The sequence below is a fragment of the Plasmodium vivax genome, chromosome 13 (genome assembly GCF_000002415.2).
Source record: "Plasmodium vivax chromosome 13, whole genome shotgun sequence".
Lineage (NCBI taxonomy): Eukaryota > Apicomplexa > Aconoidasida > Haemosporida > Plasmodiidae > Plasmodium > Plasmodium vivax.
This window is the reverse complement of record NC_009918.1, coordinates 1206306-1224642: the sequence shown is the minus strand read 5'-3', so window position 1 is coordinate 1224642 and position 18337 is coordinate 1206306. Positions and strand designations below refer to the sequence as shown.

The window sequence follows — 18337 nt, the reverse complement described above, 5'->3', positions numbered from 1 at the left end:
GTATGCACAATCGAGGTAAGCACGGAGGGCGGTTTGCGCGCGCAGGCACTTCGCGTGGGCACTTCGCGTGGGCACTTCGCGCGGCACTTCGCTTAATAACCTCGCGTAATCACCTCGCGTGGGCATTTCGCGCGGCACTTCGCTTAATAACCTCGCGTAATCACCTCGCGTGGGCATTTCGCGCAATCGCCTCGCGTAATCACCTCGCGTGGGCATTTCGCGCAATCGCCTCGCGTAAGCACTTCGCGCCTGCTGGGTGACACACAAAGGGGGCTCTAAACAAACATGTACATATCTGTACGCAAACGGACTGAGCCAAAAAAATGACAATTCAAAACGAAAGCGTTGAGAGGGATGGATGTCCCTGCTCTCCCCGCTCGGGCATAATCAAACAGGTTACGCTTTTTTAAAAATGCAAAACTGGGGGATGAAACGTTGAAATGGCAAAAATGGCGAAAATGGCCAAAGTGGTGAAAATGGCGAAAATGGCGCAAATGGCCAAAGTGGTGAAAATGGCGAAAATGGCGAAAATGGCGCAAATGGCCAAAAAGGGCAAAATGGCCAAAATGGCGCAAATGGCCAAAACACTGAAAACGCTGAAAACGCTGAAAACGCTGAAAACGCTGGAAATGGTGAAGCAAATGCGTTCAAAATGATGAAAATAACTGAGTGGGAATTTTTGCTTTGCTTTGTTTTTTTTTTCGTTCGATTTTTTCGCTGTACTGTATGGGAACCTTTTGCGTAATTTTTACGTACCTTTTAGCGTACCTGTTAGCGTACCTTTTTACGTACATTTTTCCCATACCTTTTTGCGTACATTTTTACGTACTTTTTCCCCATACCTTTTGCGTGCTTTTTTTCCGTACTTTCTGCGTGCTTTTTTTCCGCGCCCCTTTGCGTACATTTTTTCCGTACCTTTTTGCGCTTACCCTTTTCACTGCCTTCTGCGCATGTACGTGGAAAAAAAAAAATGGGGGGGAAATTCCCTTGCTCACTAAATTTCGGCTAAAGAAAACGGGGGCGCGGAAAAATACATGCCGACGAAGCCCCCGCCACGCGAGGGGCGTGTATCCGTGCTTTGCTTGAAATTTTAAAAAAGGCTTGCGCGAAAAAATACGCCAAGAGGAAGGGGTCGGGTGGGGAAGGTTGCTCTTCGTGGACTTGTGCCAAGTGGGCAAGCGCGACAAGAGTGGTCAACAACGTACGGTATAAAAAGCGGAAGCGTAGTCTTTCCCCCCCTTTTTTTTTTTTTTTTTAAAAGCTCCAATGAGCAAAAGAAATAAGCAAAGAAGGGAAAAATAACCCCGTTGGGTATGCAAAGCTTTACGCATAAAAATGGCTGCCCCGAGGTGAAAATGAAAAATTGGCCTTTCACATATGTAGCCAGGGCGGCGTTTATATCTGTGCGTAAAACGAGAAAAGAACGTTGAAGGTTCGGTTTCAACCCCGTTAAGCAGCCATTCACAGCTGCGCTAACTGTGTTTGCACATTTAGGCGTGGGGGGCATTGATCATTCATCCATCATTCCTTTGGTCGGTCCCTCCCGGTTAGCCCTTTTTTTTTTTCTGCAACCCTACCAAATGAAAGTATGTACTCTACATCTCCTAGTTAAGAAAAAAAGGCCAGCAAAGAAACCATTGGGGTAACTTCCTCCCAGTTTGAAAGAAACAAGAAAGAAAAAAAAAAAGTACCACCCGTGTAGGATAAAACAAGTACTGCCGCTGCAAATTTGTCATTAGGTTTTCCCCTTAAAAGCGCACAAGTGGTAGCGGTGGTGTCGTGCGGCGGTAGCAAGATATATGTGTACTAGATAGATACACCTCCACCACCACTGCCACTGCCACCGCGCCGACAGCTTGTGCGTGCCCTAACTAGCAGCTGCACGTGCTCTGCCCATACACAAAATACGCGTGCGTATTCTATGCGTATGTTATGTGCACGGGGCCGAAGTGCAAAGTGCGAAGTGCGAAACGGGCGGTACTTTAACAGTCCTTTCTATGAAAGTTTTAGCCACTCACAAGGCACTTAGCGTTCGTTAAAGGGATAGGGCCGCCCCTCTTCCACGTAGCAATTCACCCCATAATGCAAACCGTCACAACGCAGTGGAAGGAAAAGCTTATGCGGCGTCGCTGCAATGTATAGCACGAAAAAAGATGGGGGGGCTATTTTGCACATTTGGTTAAGGTCCCCAAGGGGTGGGCATACATATGTACATTTTTTTTTTTTTTTTTTCCCCATGCTGCTAACACGCTGCGTCACTTTAGAGCCTCTATCACCCATTGCCACCCATTTCAATGTTACTTTTTTTTTCCACACTTCAAACGTGGCAACATCGTTGGTGGACCTCCCACCTGTGCGTTGTGCGAGCAGTTAAAGGGAGTCATATTTTTAACGGGTTAAAAAAATGGGCTAAAGTTGCATGTAGGAAGTGACCAAACACGCAGCTGAGTTTTCAAATATATGGAAAAAAAAAAAAAAAAAAAGTCCTTCCCTTTCGCCCCCACACGCTTATACCCGTTCCCAATGCGATGTAAACAAAAAAGGAATGACGCAACAAATGTAGCGAAGCAGATCTGCGAAAGGAACGGGGCGACACCTGTGCAGTGTGTTTGTCGGGCTAGCTGCACGAACCGCGTCCGCCACGCGCTCCAAGGTGTGGTTTCCAACCAGGGGAAAGCATCCCATGGAGCGTATTGAACGAGGGGTTCCTTTGAGGAAGGCGTCTCTTCTGCGCTCCTAATGGCAAACGATTAAGAATTAAAAGAAGCTGGCGATTTGTAAGGGGGCCCAGTCGGCAGGGATGCATGGTCGTCTATTTATTACCGCAGCGGGTGTGGCCGCACTTCCAAAGGGAATTAAAGCAAAGTTACGCAAGGTTGCTCCTCACAAGGCAGACGCGGTAAATATGCACACCGCGAATGGGCACACTGCAGAAGCCTCATCTTCCACCTCTTAACAGTCACAGCCCCGTGAGGGAGTTCTCCACCTGGTGGTAAAAACGCTGAAACATGTTGGCCACCTCCTTTTGGAAGAGCAGGGAATTTTTGGCCAAAACAAACAGGTCGGTCAGGGCGTTGTTATTTATGGACTGCAGGAGGAAGTGAATCTCCTTTTGTATAATTAAAAATTTGTTGAAGTAGGCAACTGCTTTTGTTTTAACTTTTCCAATTTTTTCAAACAGAAATTTTATGGAGTACTCCCTCTGTACATTTAAGATTAAAAAGTGTTGCTTCACTTGGTCGGTGAATTCCTTTAAATGTTGGGCGTTAAAATGTGTGTGCAACAAGATGTCGTTTTTTTTTTTTTTTTCCTCCTTCACTAAGTTTAGCTGAAAAAGAACATCCCTTTTTATTTCCTTTACGTATTTTTTTTTTTTGTTGCAATTTCCCTTTTTTTGCAACAATTTGTGTGCAAAGCATTTGTTCGCGTTTAGCAGTTGTTTGTTGTTTTTTTTTTTGTTCAATTCGCTTACATGTGTGTCAAGTTGCTTTATTTCATTTTTTATACTCTCTATGTTGCGTAACTCCTGCTCCTCGAATTTAGCAATTTCTTCTTCCAGTTTTTTTATCCTTTCTTCAATTTGGTCCAAGTCCATGTTTGTTTGGGATTTTATCAAATAGGGGGAGGAAATTGGAAAAGCTGTCTTACCGTATGCGACTTATTTGCGAATTTATTTCGGCCAATTTTTTTTTTTTTGCACACGTGCGAGTGAGCTGCGATTGTCTTTGCGAGGGGGAAGTGACACGGGTTAGGAGCTCCCTCAGGGTGGCTGACCTGACCGTGCTGTTATTATGCTATACCGGTTTGCCTTTCCCCCACGCAAATGCGGATTTATCTTCAGCTGATTAGCTCCAAGGTGGAGGGTAAAAATGGCGAAGGCCGTCACGTGCCCGTGCAAACTTCGGGCGCACACCCAAATGGGGCGCTAAAAGGGAGTTCGCGGTTTTTATATCTTCTTAAGAATTGTTGGCGCGGTGGGGAAAAAAAATAAAAAAAGCGAGCACAGTGAGCACAGCGCGCGCAGAGGTGAGCGCCACAAAAAGTACGCACACGCATGGGCACGCTCATTAACATTAACACACTCGTGAACGTTAACCCAATCATAAGCGTACCAAGCAGTGCCGCTAACGCGATGAAGCAATAGCGCAGCGTAAGACAAAAAAACAAAAAAAGAATGGGGTCCCTTTCGCGCCTAACACGGTTGGACGACTGAGCTGGGGAAATAGCCCAAGAAGGTTGGAGCACCTCGATCGTTTTTTTTTTTTTTTTTAATACCTTTCGCCGATTTGGGGAAGTAAATCGGGCTGGGCGACCTCCGAAACGCACCAAAAAGGGGAGCAAAAAAAAGGGAAAATAAGGAACAAAAAAGGAACCAAAAAATAACCTGCACAGTGCATCCTCCTTTTTGTAACTGCTAACACACGTGTGGGTGTATATCTCACAGTGGTGCATTATAACCGGGGGGGAGGGGAGAGAACTCATGGTGTCCCACTGCTTCTCCGCTTAACCGCTCTGTCAGGTGACCCCCCCCCCTACAAACACTATAACTGCAGACACCCCTGCCATCATGACCTGTTCTGAACATTCATCATGTAATCCTTCATGTACGTGTGGACCAACTCGTCTGTGATTACCGGCTTGCTGGACTTAACCAGGTGGGAGTTTTTTCCATTTTTCCTCTCACCCCCGTCCTTGTTAGGGTTAGCAATCTCCCCGTGAGGTGGTCCTGCTTCCCGTTTGAGCGCGACCTCCTCATGGTACTCATGTGGAGCTTCGTTAAGAGTCACGTTGAGCGGTTCGTACAGGTGGGGGAAATTATTCACTTTGGCCTCGTCAAATTTTTCTATAATTTTAAATTTGTCGCTTTGTATCATTTGCAGTTCCTTATTGAAGAAGTAGGTGTCCGCCATGTTCCTGTGAGAGAGTTTAAGAGTTTGCGCAAAGGGGGGGAATATAACGAATGGATTAGACGGGGCACCTTCACGTGTGGCACACTGGTTGGTGTGTTCACCGCGCAGGTGCTGTCACTACGTTACAGTGTATGTTTTTTTTTTTTTTTTTTCTTATTTTTCTTATTTTTCTTATTTTTTGTATTTCTCCCCGGGGGGTCATTACTTCCTTTTCTGCTTGGACAGTTCATCATTGAGGGTTGAGTTCTCCTTAAGGAGGTTGTTTATCAAGTCGTCAAATCTGCAATTTTGGAGGGAGAGCATTTTCCAGGGAATGCTTAAACGGAGCGATGCAGATAAGGGGGGCACCCACTACGTACAGTGGTAAATTCCACTGCGGGCACTGCGGGGAAGGACTTACTGGTGAACATTCACGTCTTCGCGGTGGGCCTTGTTGATGTACTCCCTCAGGGTGTCCTAATTCGGGGGGATGAAGAAGTGCAGAAAAAAAGGAAAAACAAAAAAAAAAGGAGAGTCAGAGAAATAAACGAATCAAAACAGGGATTGCACCGCCATGCAAAATGAGGACCCATTTTTACATTTTTTCGCTACACGAGGGTGGCCCAAATGACTTACAATTATTCCCAGCAAATCTGCGTTTTCCTTCTTCAGGTCGTCTATATGATCAGTCAGCTTTTTAATTTTGTTCTGCAGGGGGGGGAGAAGCTGGGTGTAGAAAAGGGGGAAAACGTGTGGCGTCCACGCGGGGTGTAAAAGCCGGGCTGCCGCTAACTCAGCTATGGAGATAACTAGGCCGGTCCACGTGGCCTCTCCCTTTGCTTCTTTCCTCCCCACCTTTAATTGATCATTGTCGCTCTGCGCGTGCACGCACTTCTGGTACAGCTCCTCCAGTTTTTTCTGCGCACGGGGGAGGGGGTAAAAAAAAAAAAAAAAAAAAAAAGGGGGAAAATGGGCAGGGCATAGGTGTATAGAAGTGGGACCGCTATGAGTCAACGTATGGGAGAAGATGGTTCACCCCGCCTCCCTTGAAGACCAACCTCGAATGTAATTAGTTGCTCCCCGTTGTGATTAACTGTGTTATCGTTCGGGGAGTGTTCCCCGTTGGGGGAGTCCTCCCCCTTCTGATGGGAATCCTCTCCCATTGTGCTGTCCCTCCCGTTGCAGCTGCTACTGTGTTGGTCCTTTCCCTTCATCATCTCCTCCGTCAGGCTCTTCCTCAGCAATTTCTTTATGATCATATCTTTGTACTCTATTTCTAGTTTGAGCGGATTGGCATCGCTTCCATCTGCAGGAAAAAATAGGGAGGGGCAAAAGTGGGGGGAACTCAAAAGAGAGTTAAGAGAAAAACGCAACACGGGATGTGGTACCCTTGGTGAAGCTCCTCTTTTGCAGCAGCCCCTGAAATGGGACGAAAGGGATGGGTAAAATAAAATGAAGAGAATAACACTACGGGAAAATAGCACACTTAGGGGGTTCATCACATGGGAAACGCTCACACAAATATATATACATATGTGGGGGGAATTGGCTCCGCCCCTCAGATGGAGGCCACCCATATGATAAGCAAACGGGCCAACTTTCTAAAAAACAACATGGCGCTCAAATTGGGAAGAGGCGTAAAAGCATTCATGAGCAAATAATTTTCCAACCGTTCCGAGGTTCAAAATTTGAAGGGCGCTTTTCTCGTCGAACTCCTGTAAAGTGTGTGTGGCGAGAGGGACATGTGTTGGGGCGCCACCCGTGGGATAAGCAAGGGGATGCCGCTTAACAAATCGAACGATGCCACGAACATGCCGATGAAAAAAGAAAACCTCGTGAAAGAGCTCACATATTATACACATGTTACACTTCCACACCCCTGTGCAGAACTCACCTTTGTATTCTGCATCTTGACGAGTTCCAAATTCTTTTGACTCTCCTGCAGTTGTTCCTGTAGCAATTTGCAGGTGCATTTAAGGCCACTATTTTCCGTTAGCAGGTCTGAATATTTGTCCGTTAGCGTTTCATTATCCTTTTTAAAATCTTCATTTTGTTTTTTTAGGGTAATTATAAACTCATTCGTTTTATCATTTCTGTATTTCTTTTTATTTTTTAAATGCTTCAGCTCCTCTTCCTGCAGCTTCGATTCCTTCACCAACACGTCGTGCTTGTTCGACAGGATGAGGAGCTGTTCGCTCATGTTTAGGATGGCTTCATCCTTTTCCTCGGATTCTTTTTTTGAGCACTCGAGTTCGTTTATTTTTTCTTCCAACGATTTTATGTTCTCCTCTCTGCTCAGTGGTTAGAAGGGGGGGAAGTGGAAAGGTGACAGGCCATGTGTACGGTGTGCACGGTGTGCATGGGGAGGGGAGGCCCTTCTTAGAACCACATGTGCGGAGTGCAAATAATTGTGCGGCTCTGCACAGATTCGAGCGAGTCGAAAGGGGGTGCCTCTTTCGTGGGGGAACGTCGTCGTGCTGTTCTTGCGCCCGTTTGGCGCCCCTTTGGTACATTTCCCCCCTTTTTTTCCCTTTTTTGCTGCCTACCTCTCCTGCACCTCGCCCTCGTGTCGATTTATTTCGTACTCCAGCTGCAGCTCCAAATCCTTGACCTTTTTCTTCAGCTCCTCGACGCTGACCTCTTCGCTGCTGCGATTTTCAAGGGGCACGAACGAAAAAAAAAAAAAGAAAAAAAGAAAAAAAAAGAAAAAAAAAAGTGCACATTAATCAGTCAACACGTTGAGCTACTGTGTGTGTTTGCATGCCAGGATGCGAAGCCGTCGACATGTCGCTTTGTGCAACCGCTCAACCGCGCGCCCATCCAGGCGTACACACCGTTTAAGTACGTACCTCTGCTTTGACGAGGAAAGCGCTTCACTGCTCCTCCTTGACAAATCCTCCGGATGTGACTCTGCCAAGGGAGGGGGTGGGTGACGGCAACAGTGGGTGTAATGTGAATTGGGCCTCACACAAGTGAACAAGGTATGTCGTGGAGGTATCCTCAAACAATCGCTTGTATGCACTGGGGTGGCTGATGTTGCGCTTGGGTTAACATCCACGCTGCGTGTGCCGTCGAAGAGGGTTTTTATACCTGCGGACTGCTCCATTTGGCGAGGAACTCGAAGAACGCGATACTGTCAGGTTGAACTGCGTGATCGTTCACGTCGACAGGATGGAACAAGACGAAGAAGAAACAGGTGGGGTGAAATCAAACCACACATGTAGATGGGGGAAAAAAAAAAAAAAAAAATCGCCAAAATTTCACATTTTGTGGACCAATCCCTCCCCTGGGGAAAATTAATTCGCGCGCGTCCGTCACCTATTGGGTTATTTTGCGTTTCACCAGTTTGGCAGTTTTGCGATTTTACAGTTTTGCAATTTTGCGATTTTACAGTTTTGCGATTTTGCGATTTTACATTTTCGCCGCTTTACAGCTTTACCTTTTTACCGCTTCACAGCTCCACCGCTTTACCGTTAGCTTTCCCTTTTTACAACGCTTCCTTCCCAACTGCTCACACTTATTTCACACAGCGGAAAAAAAAAAACAAAATTGATAATTTCCAAACGGATGGAAAACGAATGTAGGAATGTAGATTTCCCAACTTGATGCGAAAAAAGCGGTTAGTTTAAAGGAAAAAAAAAAAAAAAACGCAGAGGAGAAAGTCTGACGGTGGGGTGTTTGCCGAAGAGGGCGGGGAAAAAACGCATGCGAGGGGTGAGTGAAGGGAGGCCCACCTCCGCATACGCGCATACGTGCGTACATACATATATACATAATACGTACGTGCGTGCCATCCATCAGCCTTACGTGCGCGCGCGGGGGAACAGCTGTACCCCCCCCCTGATTTCACAATCCCGTGGTGATTTTTTGCTGCACCAAGTATAGCGTGAACGAGGCGAACTCGGGGGCTGGCTTTCCACTGCAGGGGGGAGGCGGCCAACAAAGCGGCGAATGAAGCGGCGAACGAACAGCCACGCAGCGTCCGGTCGCCACTTTCTCGGCCGAAATTCCGCATACCGCGCATTGTACTGTATACTACACTAACGTGGCTAACCGGACTAGCCTGTTTTTTTTTTTTTTTTGCTTTACCCCGTTACGCCCCCGTTTTCGCTTCCCCCTTTTTGTCATTTCGGTTTTCCCTTTCATCTTTTCTTTTCATTTCACTTTTTTTTCGTTTCACCTTTTTTTCATTCACTTTTTTTTCCATTTCATTTTTTCCTCCATTTTTTCCTCCATTTTTTCCTCCATTTTTTTCTCCACTTTTTCCTCATGTATGTTTCCTCCCCACCCACCAGTTCACGAAGGGAAAACAAATGTACATAGTAAAAATACATATGTATGTATTTATGCGCGTACGCATTTGCATACATTTCCCTGCGTATGAGCAAAAGGCGTAAGCATAAGCAAAAAAACCACGCGTTCAACGTAGGCCATTTTTACCAACATAAATAGTAACCCTTCCACTGCGAAACGGAAGAAAAAAAAAAAAAAAAACGCAGAGGGGATGATATGTATATGCGAATATCAAATTACATAAAATGAAGCACATAAGTATGTGGCATTATATATAAAGTACACTTTAAGAGTTTTTTTTTTTTTTTTTTTTTTTCCCTTCATGCGATCTTCTATTGACATGGTTAAAGCAGTGTCACAGCGCTGAACACCTAAGTTGACAACCCCCAAGCGTGTTATCTATCGATGTATGTATGTATTTACGCATGTATGTTCTTATATCCTCCCATCCTGTTGGTGGTACTTATTTGCATAATCGCATCCCTTCGCGTTTGCGCCAAATTAGTAACCCAGTAGCAGAACAGCGTTAGCAGCCCTGGCCGAGGGTTCATAGAAGGGAAACGCCTCCCCCCCCAAGAGAAAAAAAATTCCACACCCCTGCTGCCCCCTCATAAACAATCATTTTTGCATTTTTTGCATTTTTGCATTTTTGCATTGCCCTGTTGATGTTCGTGGACGTCTGACGCGCTGTTACATAGCTCGCCCCTCCCTGTGCTAGCGTGCGGATGTGCCGACGTAGATGCGTACGCACGTGGGGGTTCGCATGAGCATGTGACATGCCAACCGGAATTAAATTTGCAGCCCATTAATTCATCTTTTTTTTTTTTCTTTCTTTTTTTTTTTGAGTGCAAAAAATTAAAGTTTGTTTCGCCACCATTTCGTGATAAGTTGCATTATCGTTCTGTTTTGCTGTTTCGCTGTTTCGCTGTTTCGCTGTTTTGCTATTTTGCCATTTTGCGCTGCTTATTTTTTTTTCGAAATTGCAATTTTGACAAGCCCCTGGGTGTGGCCGCTCACTTCCCCCCCGCGCCTCGAGGCAGAGCAGAAGAAGGCACCTCACGTCGCTTCGCTTGGCGCGTAGACAAACGGTAACCCGCGTTTCCCCCTTCCCTCTTTGCGTAGTAACCGCGGTAGGTAATCGTCTGCACGCACTTCCCCAGCAGCACGTGTCGGCAGAATGAAGTACGTTCCCCCCCACATGCGGGCCCAAACAGAGGCCAAGGAGAAAAAGGAAGCAGAGGCGGAGAAGCTGGAACAGTTGAAGGAAAAAATCGAAAACGCCAAGGAGGAAAAAGACATCGACAGTGACAGCTCAACGGAAGGAGAGGATTTCGAAATTGTGCTAAACAGCGTCGTCATCAGTCAGATAGCGAAGAATAAAGATTTGAGAGGAGAGTTGCTAGGGTATTACATAAAAAACAGTGATGAAAAAAAAAAAAAAAAAAAAAAAAAAAAGGGAAAAAGTGGAAATAACGAGGAGGATGAAGAGGGAACTGCCAACAAAAACAAAAATGACGACGAGGATGACGACGAGGAAGACGACGACGAGGAAGAAGACGATGAGGATGACGACGACGATGATGACGACGATGATGATGATAAAAAAATGAGAAAAAAAAAAAAAGATGCAAAGGATAAGAAGAAAAAAAAAAATGACCCAAAAAAATTAAACGTAGTAGAAATTAACCAATCCTTTTGTGTGTGCAACATTGAAGATATATGCATAGACAAAATTACGAAGGTGACAAACAAGTATCAAATTCCAAAGCAAAGACAAACCGAATTGCTAAATAATTTAGTGCTATATTTTAATAAAAATAAGTACGAGGAAGAGGGAGAGAAGTACATAAGCGAAGTGAACACCTATTACGACGATTACGTGAATATCATGGCAGAGCTGAATTTCGACACAACGTCCTTCGGATTCTACATCAACATCTGCGATATTAAGAAGAAGGAGGTGTTGGCCACCCTGCTGATGTGCTCCCTAATTAATAAGAACTCCTTTGTCCTTTGCTTTGGAGAAAAATATGGGAAATTGATCTTCTCTGCGTACAAAATAGACGTCGATGTGGTGTTCGAAATTAAGAATCAAATAAAAAATGCAACGTTTAACCAATTTAATGATATCCTAAATGTAGAGTTAAAGAAGAAGGGACTGAACAGTAAAACCATTCTTCAGAAAATCCCAATTCGTATAAAAAATTCCATCATAAGTTCCCTCTTTTTGAAGGTACTTAAAAATAAAAACAAAAATTTTGTCTCCTCTATGGATTACCTAAACGCACAGGAGGTGGACTCCCTCGAGAGCTACATTCACGACACGTGTAAGTCCCTCGAGCTGTTGAAAACGGAACAAGACAAAATGATAAAGTATAAGAAGGACGTCTTCAAGCAACTGCAGACGCAGAAGATTTACCAAGAAAAGAAAAAACTCGAGAAGGAAAAAAACAAAATTGAACACGACAATCAGGAGACAAACGAAGAGGACATTAACATGCAGAACATTTTCAAGAGCATCCCCCAGCCCTCCCTGCTCTTCCCCTACGTCCTCACCATGAGCAATAACCTGCTCAATGATAATATTAACAATTTGTGCAGCCACGCCATTGCCAAGTCGTATCTGTACTATAAGAATGCCAAGCCGTGAGGGGAGGAGAGCGGCACGACACGAAGTGGAGAGAGGGGAAGCGGGCGGCAAGCAGGATGACACGCGGGACCACACGAAGTGGTTTTACCGTTAAGGCCCATGCGGCGCCGCTGCTTTCACGTGCGCCCCGTTCGAAGGAGGTCTAACGAGTTTGCCCCTGCACATCGGGGGTTTGCGGTTTGAGGCAGCCGATAGAGCGGTTTTCGTCGAGCCGATGAAGCGACGTGCTCGTGCTAGCGAAATGTTTGCCACGCGCTGCACACCGCGCACGGTCCTATGGGTGCCCTTTTTTTCGCTGCACACATTTGTGTATGGCCATTTTTACAGCCTTTTTAAATGCCCTTTTAAATGCGTTTTCAACCTTTTACGTCGAACCAAGAGGAAAAAAAAAAGGAAAATTTTTTTTAAACCTTCCATGTGGCAAAGCGGTATCGCGGTAGTGCGGCGGAGGGGGCAACTGTTTGCCGCGCTAAATGGGGGAAGTTCCCCAATGCAGCAGTCGACTAACGTTTGGATGTGTAGGCAACCAAACTGGGGGTGACCGCTCCCACCGCGGGGTTTCACTTCATCCAGGGCTGCATGGTGAGGAACTCCTCGGCCGCCGTGGGGTGGATGGGGATGGTCTCGTCGAAGTCCCTCTTCGTGGCATTCATCTTCAAGGCGACGGCGAAGCCCTGTATAATTTCATCGGCATTCAACCCGACGATGTGAAGCCCCTTAATTAGCTCCTCCTTTCCAACGCAGACCAGCTTGAGGTACGTCTTCTCCTTCTGCGCAGGGTCCATGTCATAAACGGAAAAGAACAAATTCGTAAATCTCGATTCGTAGACTTTTACATTCTCCTTTCCATATATGTCAATAGCTTCCTGCTCTGAAAATCCGATGGTTCCAATTGGGGGGTGGGAAAAGATAACAGATGGTATCAATTTATAATTCGTTTTTCTAGATTTGTTCATAAAAAGTCTATCGGCTAGTAACCTCCCAGCGTTAATAGCCACTGGGGTTAGTTGCACATTGTAATATGACTCTCCAGAAGTATTTTCCTTTTTCTTTAAATAGGGCTCTTCATTGTACAGTTTAAGTAAATTCAAATCTTCAATTTCTTGGTTCTTTTTCACCATGCAACAGTCACCTACGGCATAAATGTGCTTCACACTTGTCCTCTGATTATCATCCACAAGAATGTAATCCTTCTGAGTCTTTATGTTGAGCGCCTCCAAATTGAGGTCCTTCGTGTTTGGGGATCGGCCAACACAGTAAATTACGTAGTCAAAGTGCTCGTACTTCCTTCCGTCTGACAGATAGATGGTTAAATTTTTCTCCTTCACTTTTTCAATTTCCTCCACATTTGCGTGGGTAATAATGTTAATGTTATTTTTTTTCATATCATTTTCTAACTCGTTAATAACCGTTTCGTCGAATTTCCTGAGCAGTCTGTTTCCTCTGGCAAATATGTAGGACTCTATGCCTAGCCTCCTAACAACGTTGATGAGCTCCACTGCTATGTATCCGCTGCCTATGATTCCTATTCTTTTGGCTTCCTTTATTTTGAAAAAATCGTCACTCGAAATGGTATGCTCTACTCCCTTCACGTCTGGGAATATTGGCTTGTTGCCCACTGCAATGAGGATGTTCTTTCCCTCGATCACCTGGTCGTTCTCTTCAGCTGACACTCCGGCTGACACTCCGTCCGACGCCGCTTCGTCATCCGCCACTCCGTCTGCCTCCCCATCAACTTGGCTCACCTTTTTTATCAAAACTTGATTCTCGCTGAGCAGGCTGCCCTTGCCCTCGAAGTACTCCACGTTGTCCTTCTTCAAATTTTGCCTATAGATATCGTTCAGCCTTCGTATGTACTTGTCCCTCCTCTCGACTAGCAGCGGCAGGTTGAAGGAGAACTGCGTGTCGAATCCGTAGTGCCTCGAGTTCTCCAGGATGTCGTGGATGGACGCCGCGTTGAACATTATCTGGGGGAAGAAAGGGAAAAAGGAAAGGGGAAAAGAAAAGGGGGAACATCAAAAAGGGAGCATCAAACGGGGCCATCCAAACACCTGAGCACTCAGCTCCGCCGCTCTACACCGCTCTACGCCGCTCTACGCCGCTCTACGCCGCTCTACACCGCTCTACACCGCTCTACACCGCTCTACGCCGCTCTACACCGCTCTACGCCGCTCTACACCACTCTACACCCTTACCTTCTTCGGCACGCAGCCGACATTCACGCAAGTGCCTCCCAAGTAGGCCTTTTCCACGAGCGCAACTTTGGCCTTGTTCCTGCGGAGGGGGTGCACGGAGGTGCAAAAGTGGGTGAACGTGCAGGCGCATTTCTGTCGCACCTTTTGGAGAAGCGCTTCCGACGAAGATTATAATGCAGCTTTGGGAGAAGCGCTTCCGACGAAGTTTATTATGCAACTTATAACGCCGCCTCCGACGCCGCTAACAACGCCGCTAACAACGCCGCTAACGACGCGCTCCCGACACGTTCGGGGGCCACCCCTGTGTGCGAACCCACCTGGCTGCTCGCCTGGCGGCGGCCATGCCGCCACTGCCGCCTCCAATAACTATGAGGTCGTACACCATGCGGGGCTTCTTCTTCAGGTGCGTGGGGGCGCTCGAGGCTTCCAAGTTGTGGTAGAAACTGAAGCTCCTTATTAATTTGATCGACGGGTTCAGGAGCGCGAAAAACAAAAGGAAGTGGAAGTAGCTGAGTTGGCGCATGTTTTCTCGGGGGGGAAGTTTCGCGGTTGATCGGAGGTGCGGTTAAGCGGTTATGAAGTTGTGAAGTTGCTGCGCTGCTACGTTGCTGTGCTGCTACGTTGCTACGCTGCTACGTTGCTACGCTGCCACGCTGCTACACTGCCACAGGTGGGGGTTCCCACGTAGGAGTGGAAAACGTTGCGCAGGGAGGTGCGTACACGCGGTCACGCGGGAAGAACGGGTGTAAAGCGTCACAGTAAAATGCTTTGCAAAAGAGTCAGATGCCACACGTGAGGGTACATACACTACTAAACATGCGGGGGTGAGGGGACGAACATAAGCAGGGGCTGCCTCGCGAGGTACGCAGGGCGCGAAATGGGGAAGGGGGCAAAAGTGATGCAAAAGCGATGCAAAAGCTCTCGCGCAATGTGGCTACAATACCTATTTAAAATTAGCAGGGATCGCAAGGGCGTCGTTTTCATAAGAGCACGCTTTCGAAAGAACACCTTTTCGCTAGCTGCCTGGGGATTTTTCACATGCAAACGCGTTTGCGTGTAAATGCATACAAACGCATGTTTGCTCATCTACAGGACTTGTAGGCCTGCTCTTCCTTTCACTTGAGAGGGTAACTGTTTTTTTTTTTTTTTTTTTCCTTTCCCATTAAAAATGTATAATGGTATACATATAACAAATCGATAAACAGCCGCTTGACATTTTTCCTTTTTTTTCCAAACATCCGTTTGTGTTCACCGATAAGTTGTTATTTTTCCCAACTCGCTTTTTATGCCTCGGTCGCGATGAGCAAATGGTTAAAGCTTTTTGAAAACGTTTTTTTTTGGCAGCAGCAGCAGGACGGGAAGAGCGCTGCCCGTTTACGTTTACTTTTTTGACGCGCCCCGGCCTACATGTACACCCACCAGTTGCAGTCGTTTTTTATGTAGTGCCTTCTTTTTTTTTTTTCGTAAGGAAAATTGCTCTTTTTGCATTTCCTTGTGCGTTTTTTTTTTTTTATTTTATTTTTTTATTTTATTTTTCATGGCCGCCTGCATTTGCAGTGAGCTAATTTGGAATACGCGCCGCAAACACGCGCAGGGATTTTTTTTTTTCCGCTAAAGGGCAAATCGTTGCCGCGTCGCAGTCCCTGCGCAAATATGTGTGGTATATACCTGCTTTTGCCCATATGTGCTGGTTGGCCCCCTCCCCGGGGGATGGCCTACCCTATGACCTGCTCCGTGCCGTCGACGAAGGTGATGCGCTGGCAGTCGGACTGCTGGTTGAGGCTGAAGATGCGCATGTCCCAAACAGTGTTGCTGTTGAGCAGGCCCTGCTTGCGCAAGTTCTCGAAGAACGCGGCGTGGTTTATGCGCCGCTTGTACTCATAAATGGTGCCCGCGAGGAAGTCCTCACTTGGAAGGGCATAAATCCTGTGGCATATGATGGAGGCCAAGTTGAAAGGCAACTCAGTTCCGTCTCTGCTCTTCTTCAAAGGCAAATTGTCGTTAAACGGATTGGTCATATTTTTAAACGCGTCAAAGTCAATTTTTGCGATTTTCACCCACTGGATGCGAAAATTGCCCCCCAGCCTCTTCGTTATGGGTCCCCATAGATTTTCATACAGATTTTTTATAGGCACAGTTACCATCTTTGCATAGCCTTGAAAGCCTCCACTTTCGTTAACGGAGAAGAGGAAGACGATGGTGTAGTTCTCTTTGAACAGGCTGGTAAATTTCCTCGTGTTGTTTTTTCCAGTGGCCCAAACTCCATACAAAATGGATAGGTATAAATGACAAATTTGATTACACTTGATTATAAAAATTTTTATTTTTTCACTTGGGACTACTTCATTATTTGCATCGTATATATTTGGGATGCTCATCAGGTTTTCTTGGTTCCTCATATCTGCATTGGTACCCCCCCCCTGTTTGTGTGTAAACCCTCTTTCGTTATGGCGACCGGTCATTGGGATGTTATCCCCTGAGGGGAGAAAATCTTCGAAGCTGTTAGTACCTCCACCATCTCCCCTTTTGAGGGGGTAGTTCCTGCCGCTGTTTTGTGGGGTAGACGCATTTAGGTAATTTTTACCCCCGTCAAGTCTCTCATTTTGGTCATCCAGTTGGAGGGGGAAGCCTCCTGCTAGGTGCCTATATGTATCGTTGTTGGCTCCACGCTGGAGGTGGTCTGAATTCCTCACTGATGTGTCATCTGTTGGGAAAAGCTCCTTATCATTTTTCAAACTGTTTGAATGGGGAGAGAGAGTCCCCTTTTCGGGGAACTTCTCCCCACTAAGGACAATCAAGGCGTCCTTCAATTTGCTCATGTCGGGGGCAAGCTTCCTCTGGTTGGCATACAGGTGGGAATACAACCGCTGATTCACTAAGATGTGGTCCAAATAAAATTTGGGAAGAATACCTATCCAGTTGATGAATTTCCTTCCTTTGCACCTGTGCACCCTCTTGCAGTTGTATCCCAAGTTACAGAAGCCCAGCAGATAGTTAACGCAAATATTTTTCTCGTGCAGCAGTTTCAACACGTCATCCAGGTGCTCATCCTTCCCTTCTGCGAATCCTCCCGAATTTACATTTTCTAGCGTGTGGCGGAAGAGACAAGACCCGCGTACCCTATCCGCACAGTAGTTATTTTTTAGGAAGTTTTTACAGGCGGGAATTTTCGCATAGATCAACTGGTGCAGGTAATTGCAGAACAAATTTTTCATGCACATGTTTTTTATATAGTGGATGCATATGATCGAATGTTTTCCTTTTTTCTGTTGGATGTCCACTCGGTCAATCCCCTTGATGGAGAGTAGGCTCGACTGTTCCTCCAGCTTCATTTTGACTTGCTTTTCTAGGTGCATCATATGGGGTTGTTCGCTTGGTTGGGCATTGCCTTGGTTGCTTGAGGGAATTCCATGGGGGGGATCCCCATAGGCGTCCTCCTGGTTTTCACCCATCTGACACTTCTCCCCCCGCATGCTCAGGTACAGCTGGAAGAGGTTCCTCCTCCCCCGGCGCTTGGCGATTTTCCTCCTGGCGGTCATTCTACTCTTGGGGGATGGGCTCCTAATGGGGTGCTTCTCACCTGCGTCAACCAACCGTTCGGTCAAGCTCACCGTTGGGGCCACGCCGGCACAGCGTTACACCCGTGGAAGCACTGAGGAGGTGCTCAAACTGTTTTGCCCTTCCGCGAGGAGAACCACCTCAAAGGGAGCAAACCGTACGCGGAAGGGCAGAGTGTCATCTGGGGTGTTATCGCCCGCGTCATCTACATAACCTGCGTTGCCTACATCACATGCATGACTTGGCCTCGCTGCTACATCCGCGAACGCTGCTTCAGTTCCACCCGCAAGGCAAACTGGCAGCGTATTTCTGGCGGAGCGGGGTTCCCCCACTTGGCGTATTTTTTTTTTTTTTTTTTCCCATTCAATGTACCATTTGCACAGATACTTGGGGTACCTCCCTTTGGCCTTTTCCGCGTGGCGATTTTTCCTTTTCAAAAAAAAAACTTGTCATATTTTTTAGCGCACATTTTTTGCCTCCGCCTGCCAAGGGGGAGAAGCGGGAAGGAGATTAAATGTTGGCCGTGCTGCCGCTCCACATGGGAAAGGTGCGCCACCTGACCAGGCGTCCCGCCCAAGGGAAAGCGCCCGTTCATTCAAACATCCTTTTTAAAATTATGTAACAATTCGCTTGGTTAAAAAATGAGAGAGGAGAGGAACAAAATGAGTAGCAGCATAAATGAACAGATGAGAAACCAAAATGGGAGTAGTGGAGGTCGTTTAACAGGGGCAAAATGCGCATATATGGCATGC

The 18337-nt window shown here is 46.5% G+C and overlaps 4 protein-coding genes across 4 annotated transcripts; all 4 read right to left on the bottom strand.

Annotated features, from left to right (window-relative positions):
- Positions 1 to 2959: 2959 nt before the first annotated feature.
- Positions 2960 to 3595, bottom strand: PVX_085505 (hypothetical protein, conserved; the record flags this gene model as incomplete). Its single annotated transcript, XM_001616714.1, has 1 exon — positions 2960 to 3595. The coding sequence occupies one exon, from the start codon at positions 3593 to 3595 to the stop codon at positions 2960 to 2962; it is 636 nt and encodes a 211-aa protein (XP_001616764.1).
- Positions 3596 to 3938: 343 nt separating this feature from the next.
- On the bottom strand, positions 3939 to 7089 carry PVX_085500 (hypothetical protein, conserved; the record flags this gene model as incomplete). The annotated part of the gene is made up of 9 exons (XM_001616713.1): positions 3939 to 4914; positions 5116 to 5190; positions 5311 to 5366; positions 5526 to 5615; positions 5745 to 5807; positions 5948 to 6195; positions 6278 to 6308; positions 6560 to 6604; positions 6784 to 7089. 9 exons carry the CDS (start codon positions 7087 to 7089, stop codon positions 4566 to 4568), a joined length of 1263 nt encoding a protein of 420 aa, XP_001616763.1. The 3' UTR covers positions 3939 to 4565.
- A 5158-nt stretch (positions 7090 to 12247) lies between these two features.
- PVX_085490 (glutathione reductase, putative) lies at positions 12248 to 15236 on the bottom strand. The gene is made up of 3 exons (XM_001616712.1): positions 14345 to 15236; positions 14028 to 14106; positions 12248 to 13799 (listed from the first exon to the last, which is right to left on the bottom strand). The coding sequence occupies exons 1-3, from the start codon at positions 14548 to 14550 to the stop codon at positions 12393 to 12395; spliced, it is 1692 nt and encodes a 563-aa protein (XP_001616762.1). The 5' UTR covers positions 14551 to 15236; the 3' UTR covers positions 12248 to 12392.
- A 506-nt stretch (positions 15237 to 15742) lies between these two features.
- Positions 15743 to 17979, bottom strand: PVX_085485 (hypothetical protein, conserved; the record flags this gene model as incomplete). Its single annotated transcript, XM_001616711.1, has 1 exon — positions 15743 to 17979. Exon 1 carries the CDS (start codon positions 17564 to 17566, stop codon positions 15743 to 15745), a length of 1824 nt encoding a protein of 607 aa, XP_001616761.1. The 5' UTR covers positions 17567 to 17979.
- Between the last annotated feature and the right edge of the window lie 358 nt (positions 17980 to 18337).

What these genes read in the sequence shown, in the direction of transcription:
- PVX_085490 (XM_001616712.1), bottom strand. Translation starts at nt 14,550, where the DNA reads ATGCGCCAACTCAGCTACTTCCACTTCCTTTTGTTTTTCGCGCTCCTG. An exon ending in GCCGCCAGGCGAGCAGCCAG is followed by an intron (nt 14,107 to 14,344) that starts GTGGGTTCGCAC and finishes CCCCCTCCGCAG; the next exon opens with GAACAAGGCCAAAGTTGCGC. An exon ending in TCGGCTGCGTGCCGAAGAAG is followed by an intron (nt 13,800 to 14,027) that starts GTAAGGGTGTAG and finishes TTCTTCCCCCAG; the next exon opens with ATAATGTTCAACGCGGCGTC.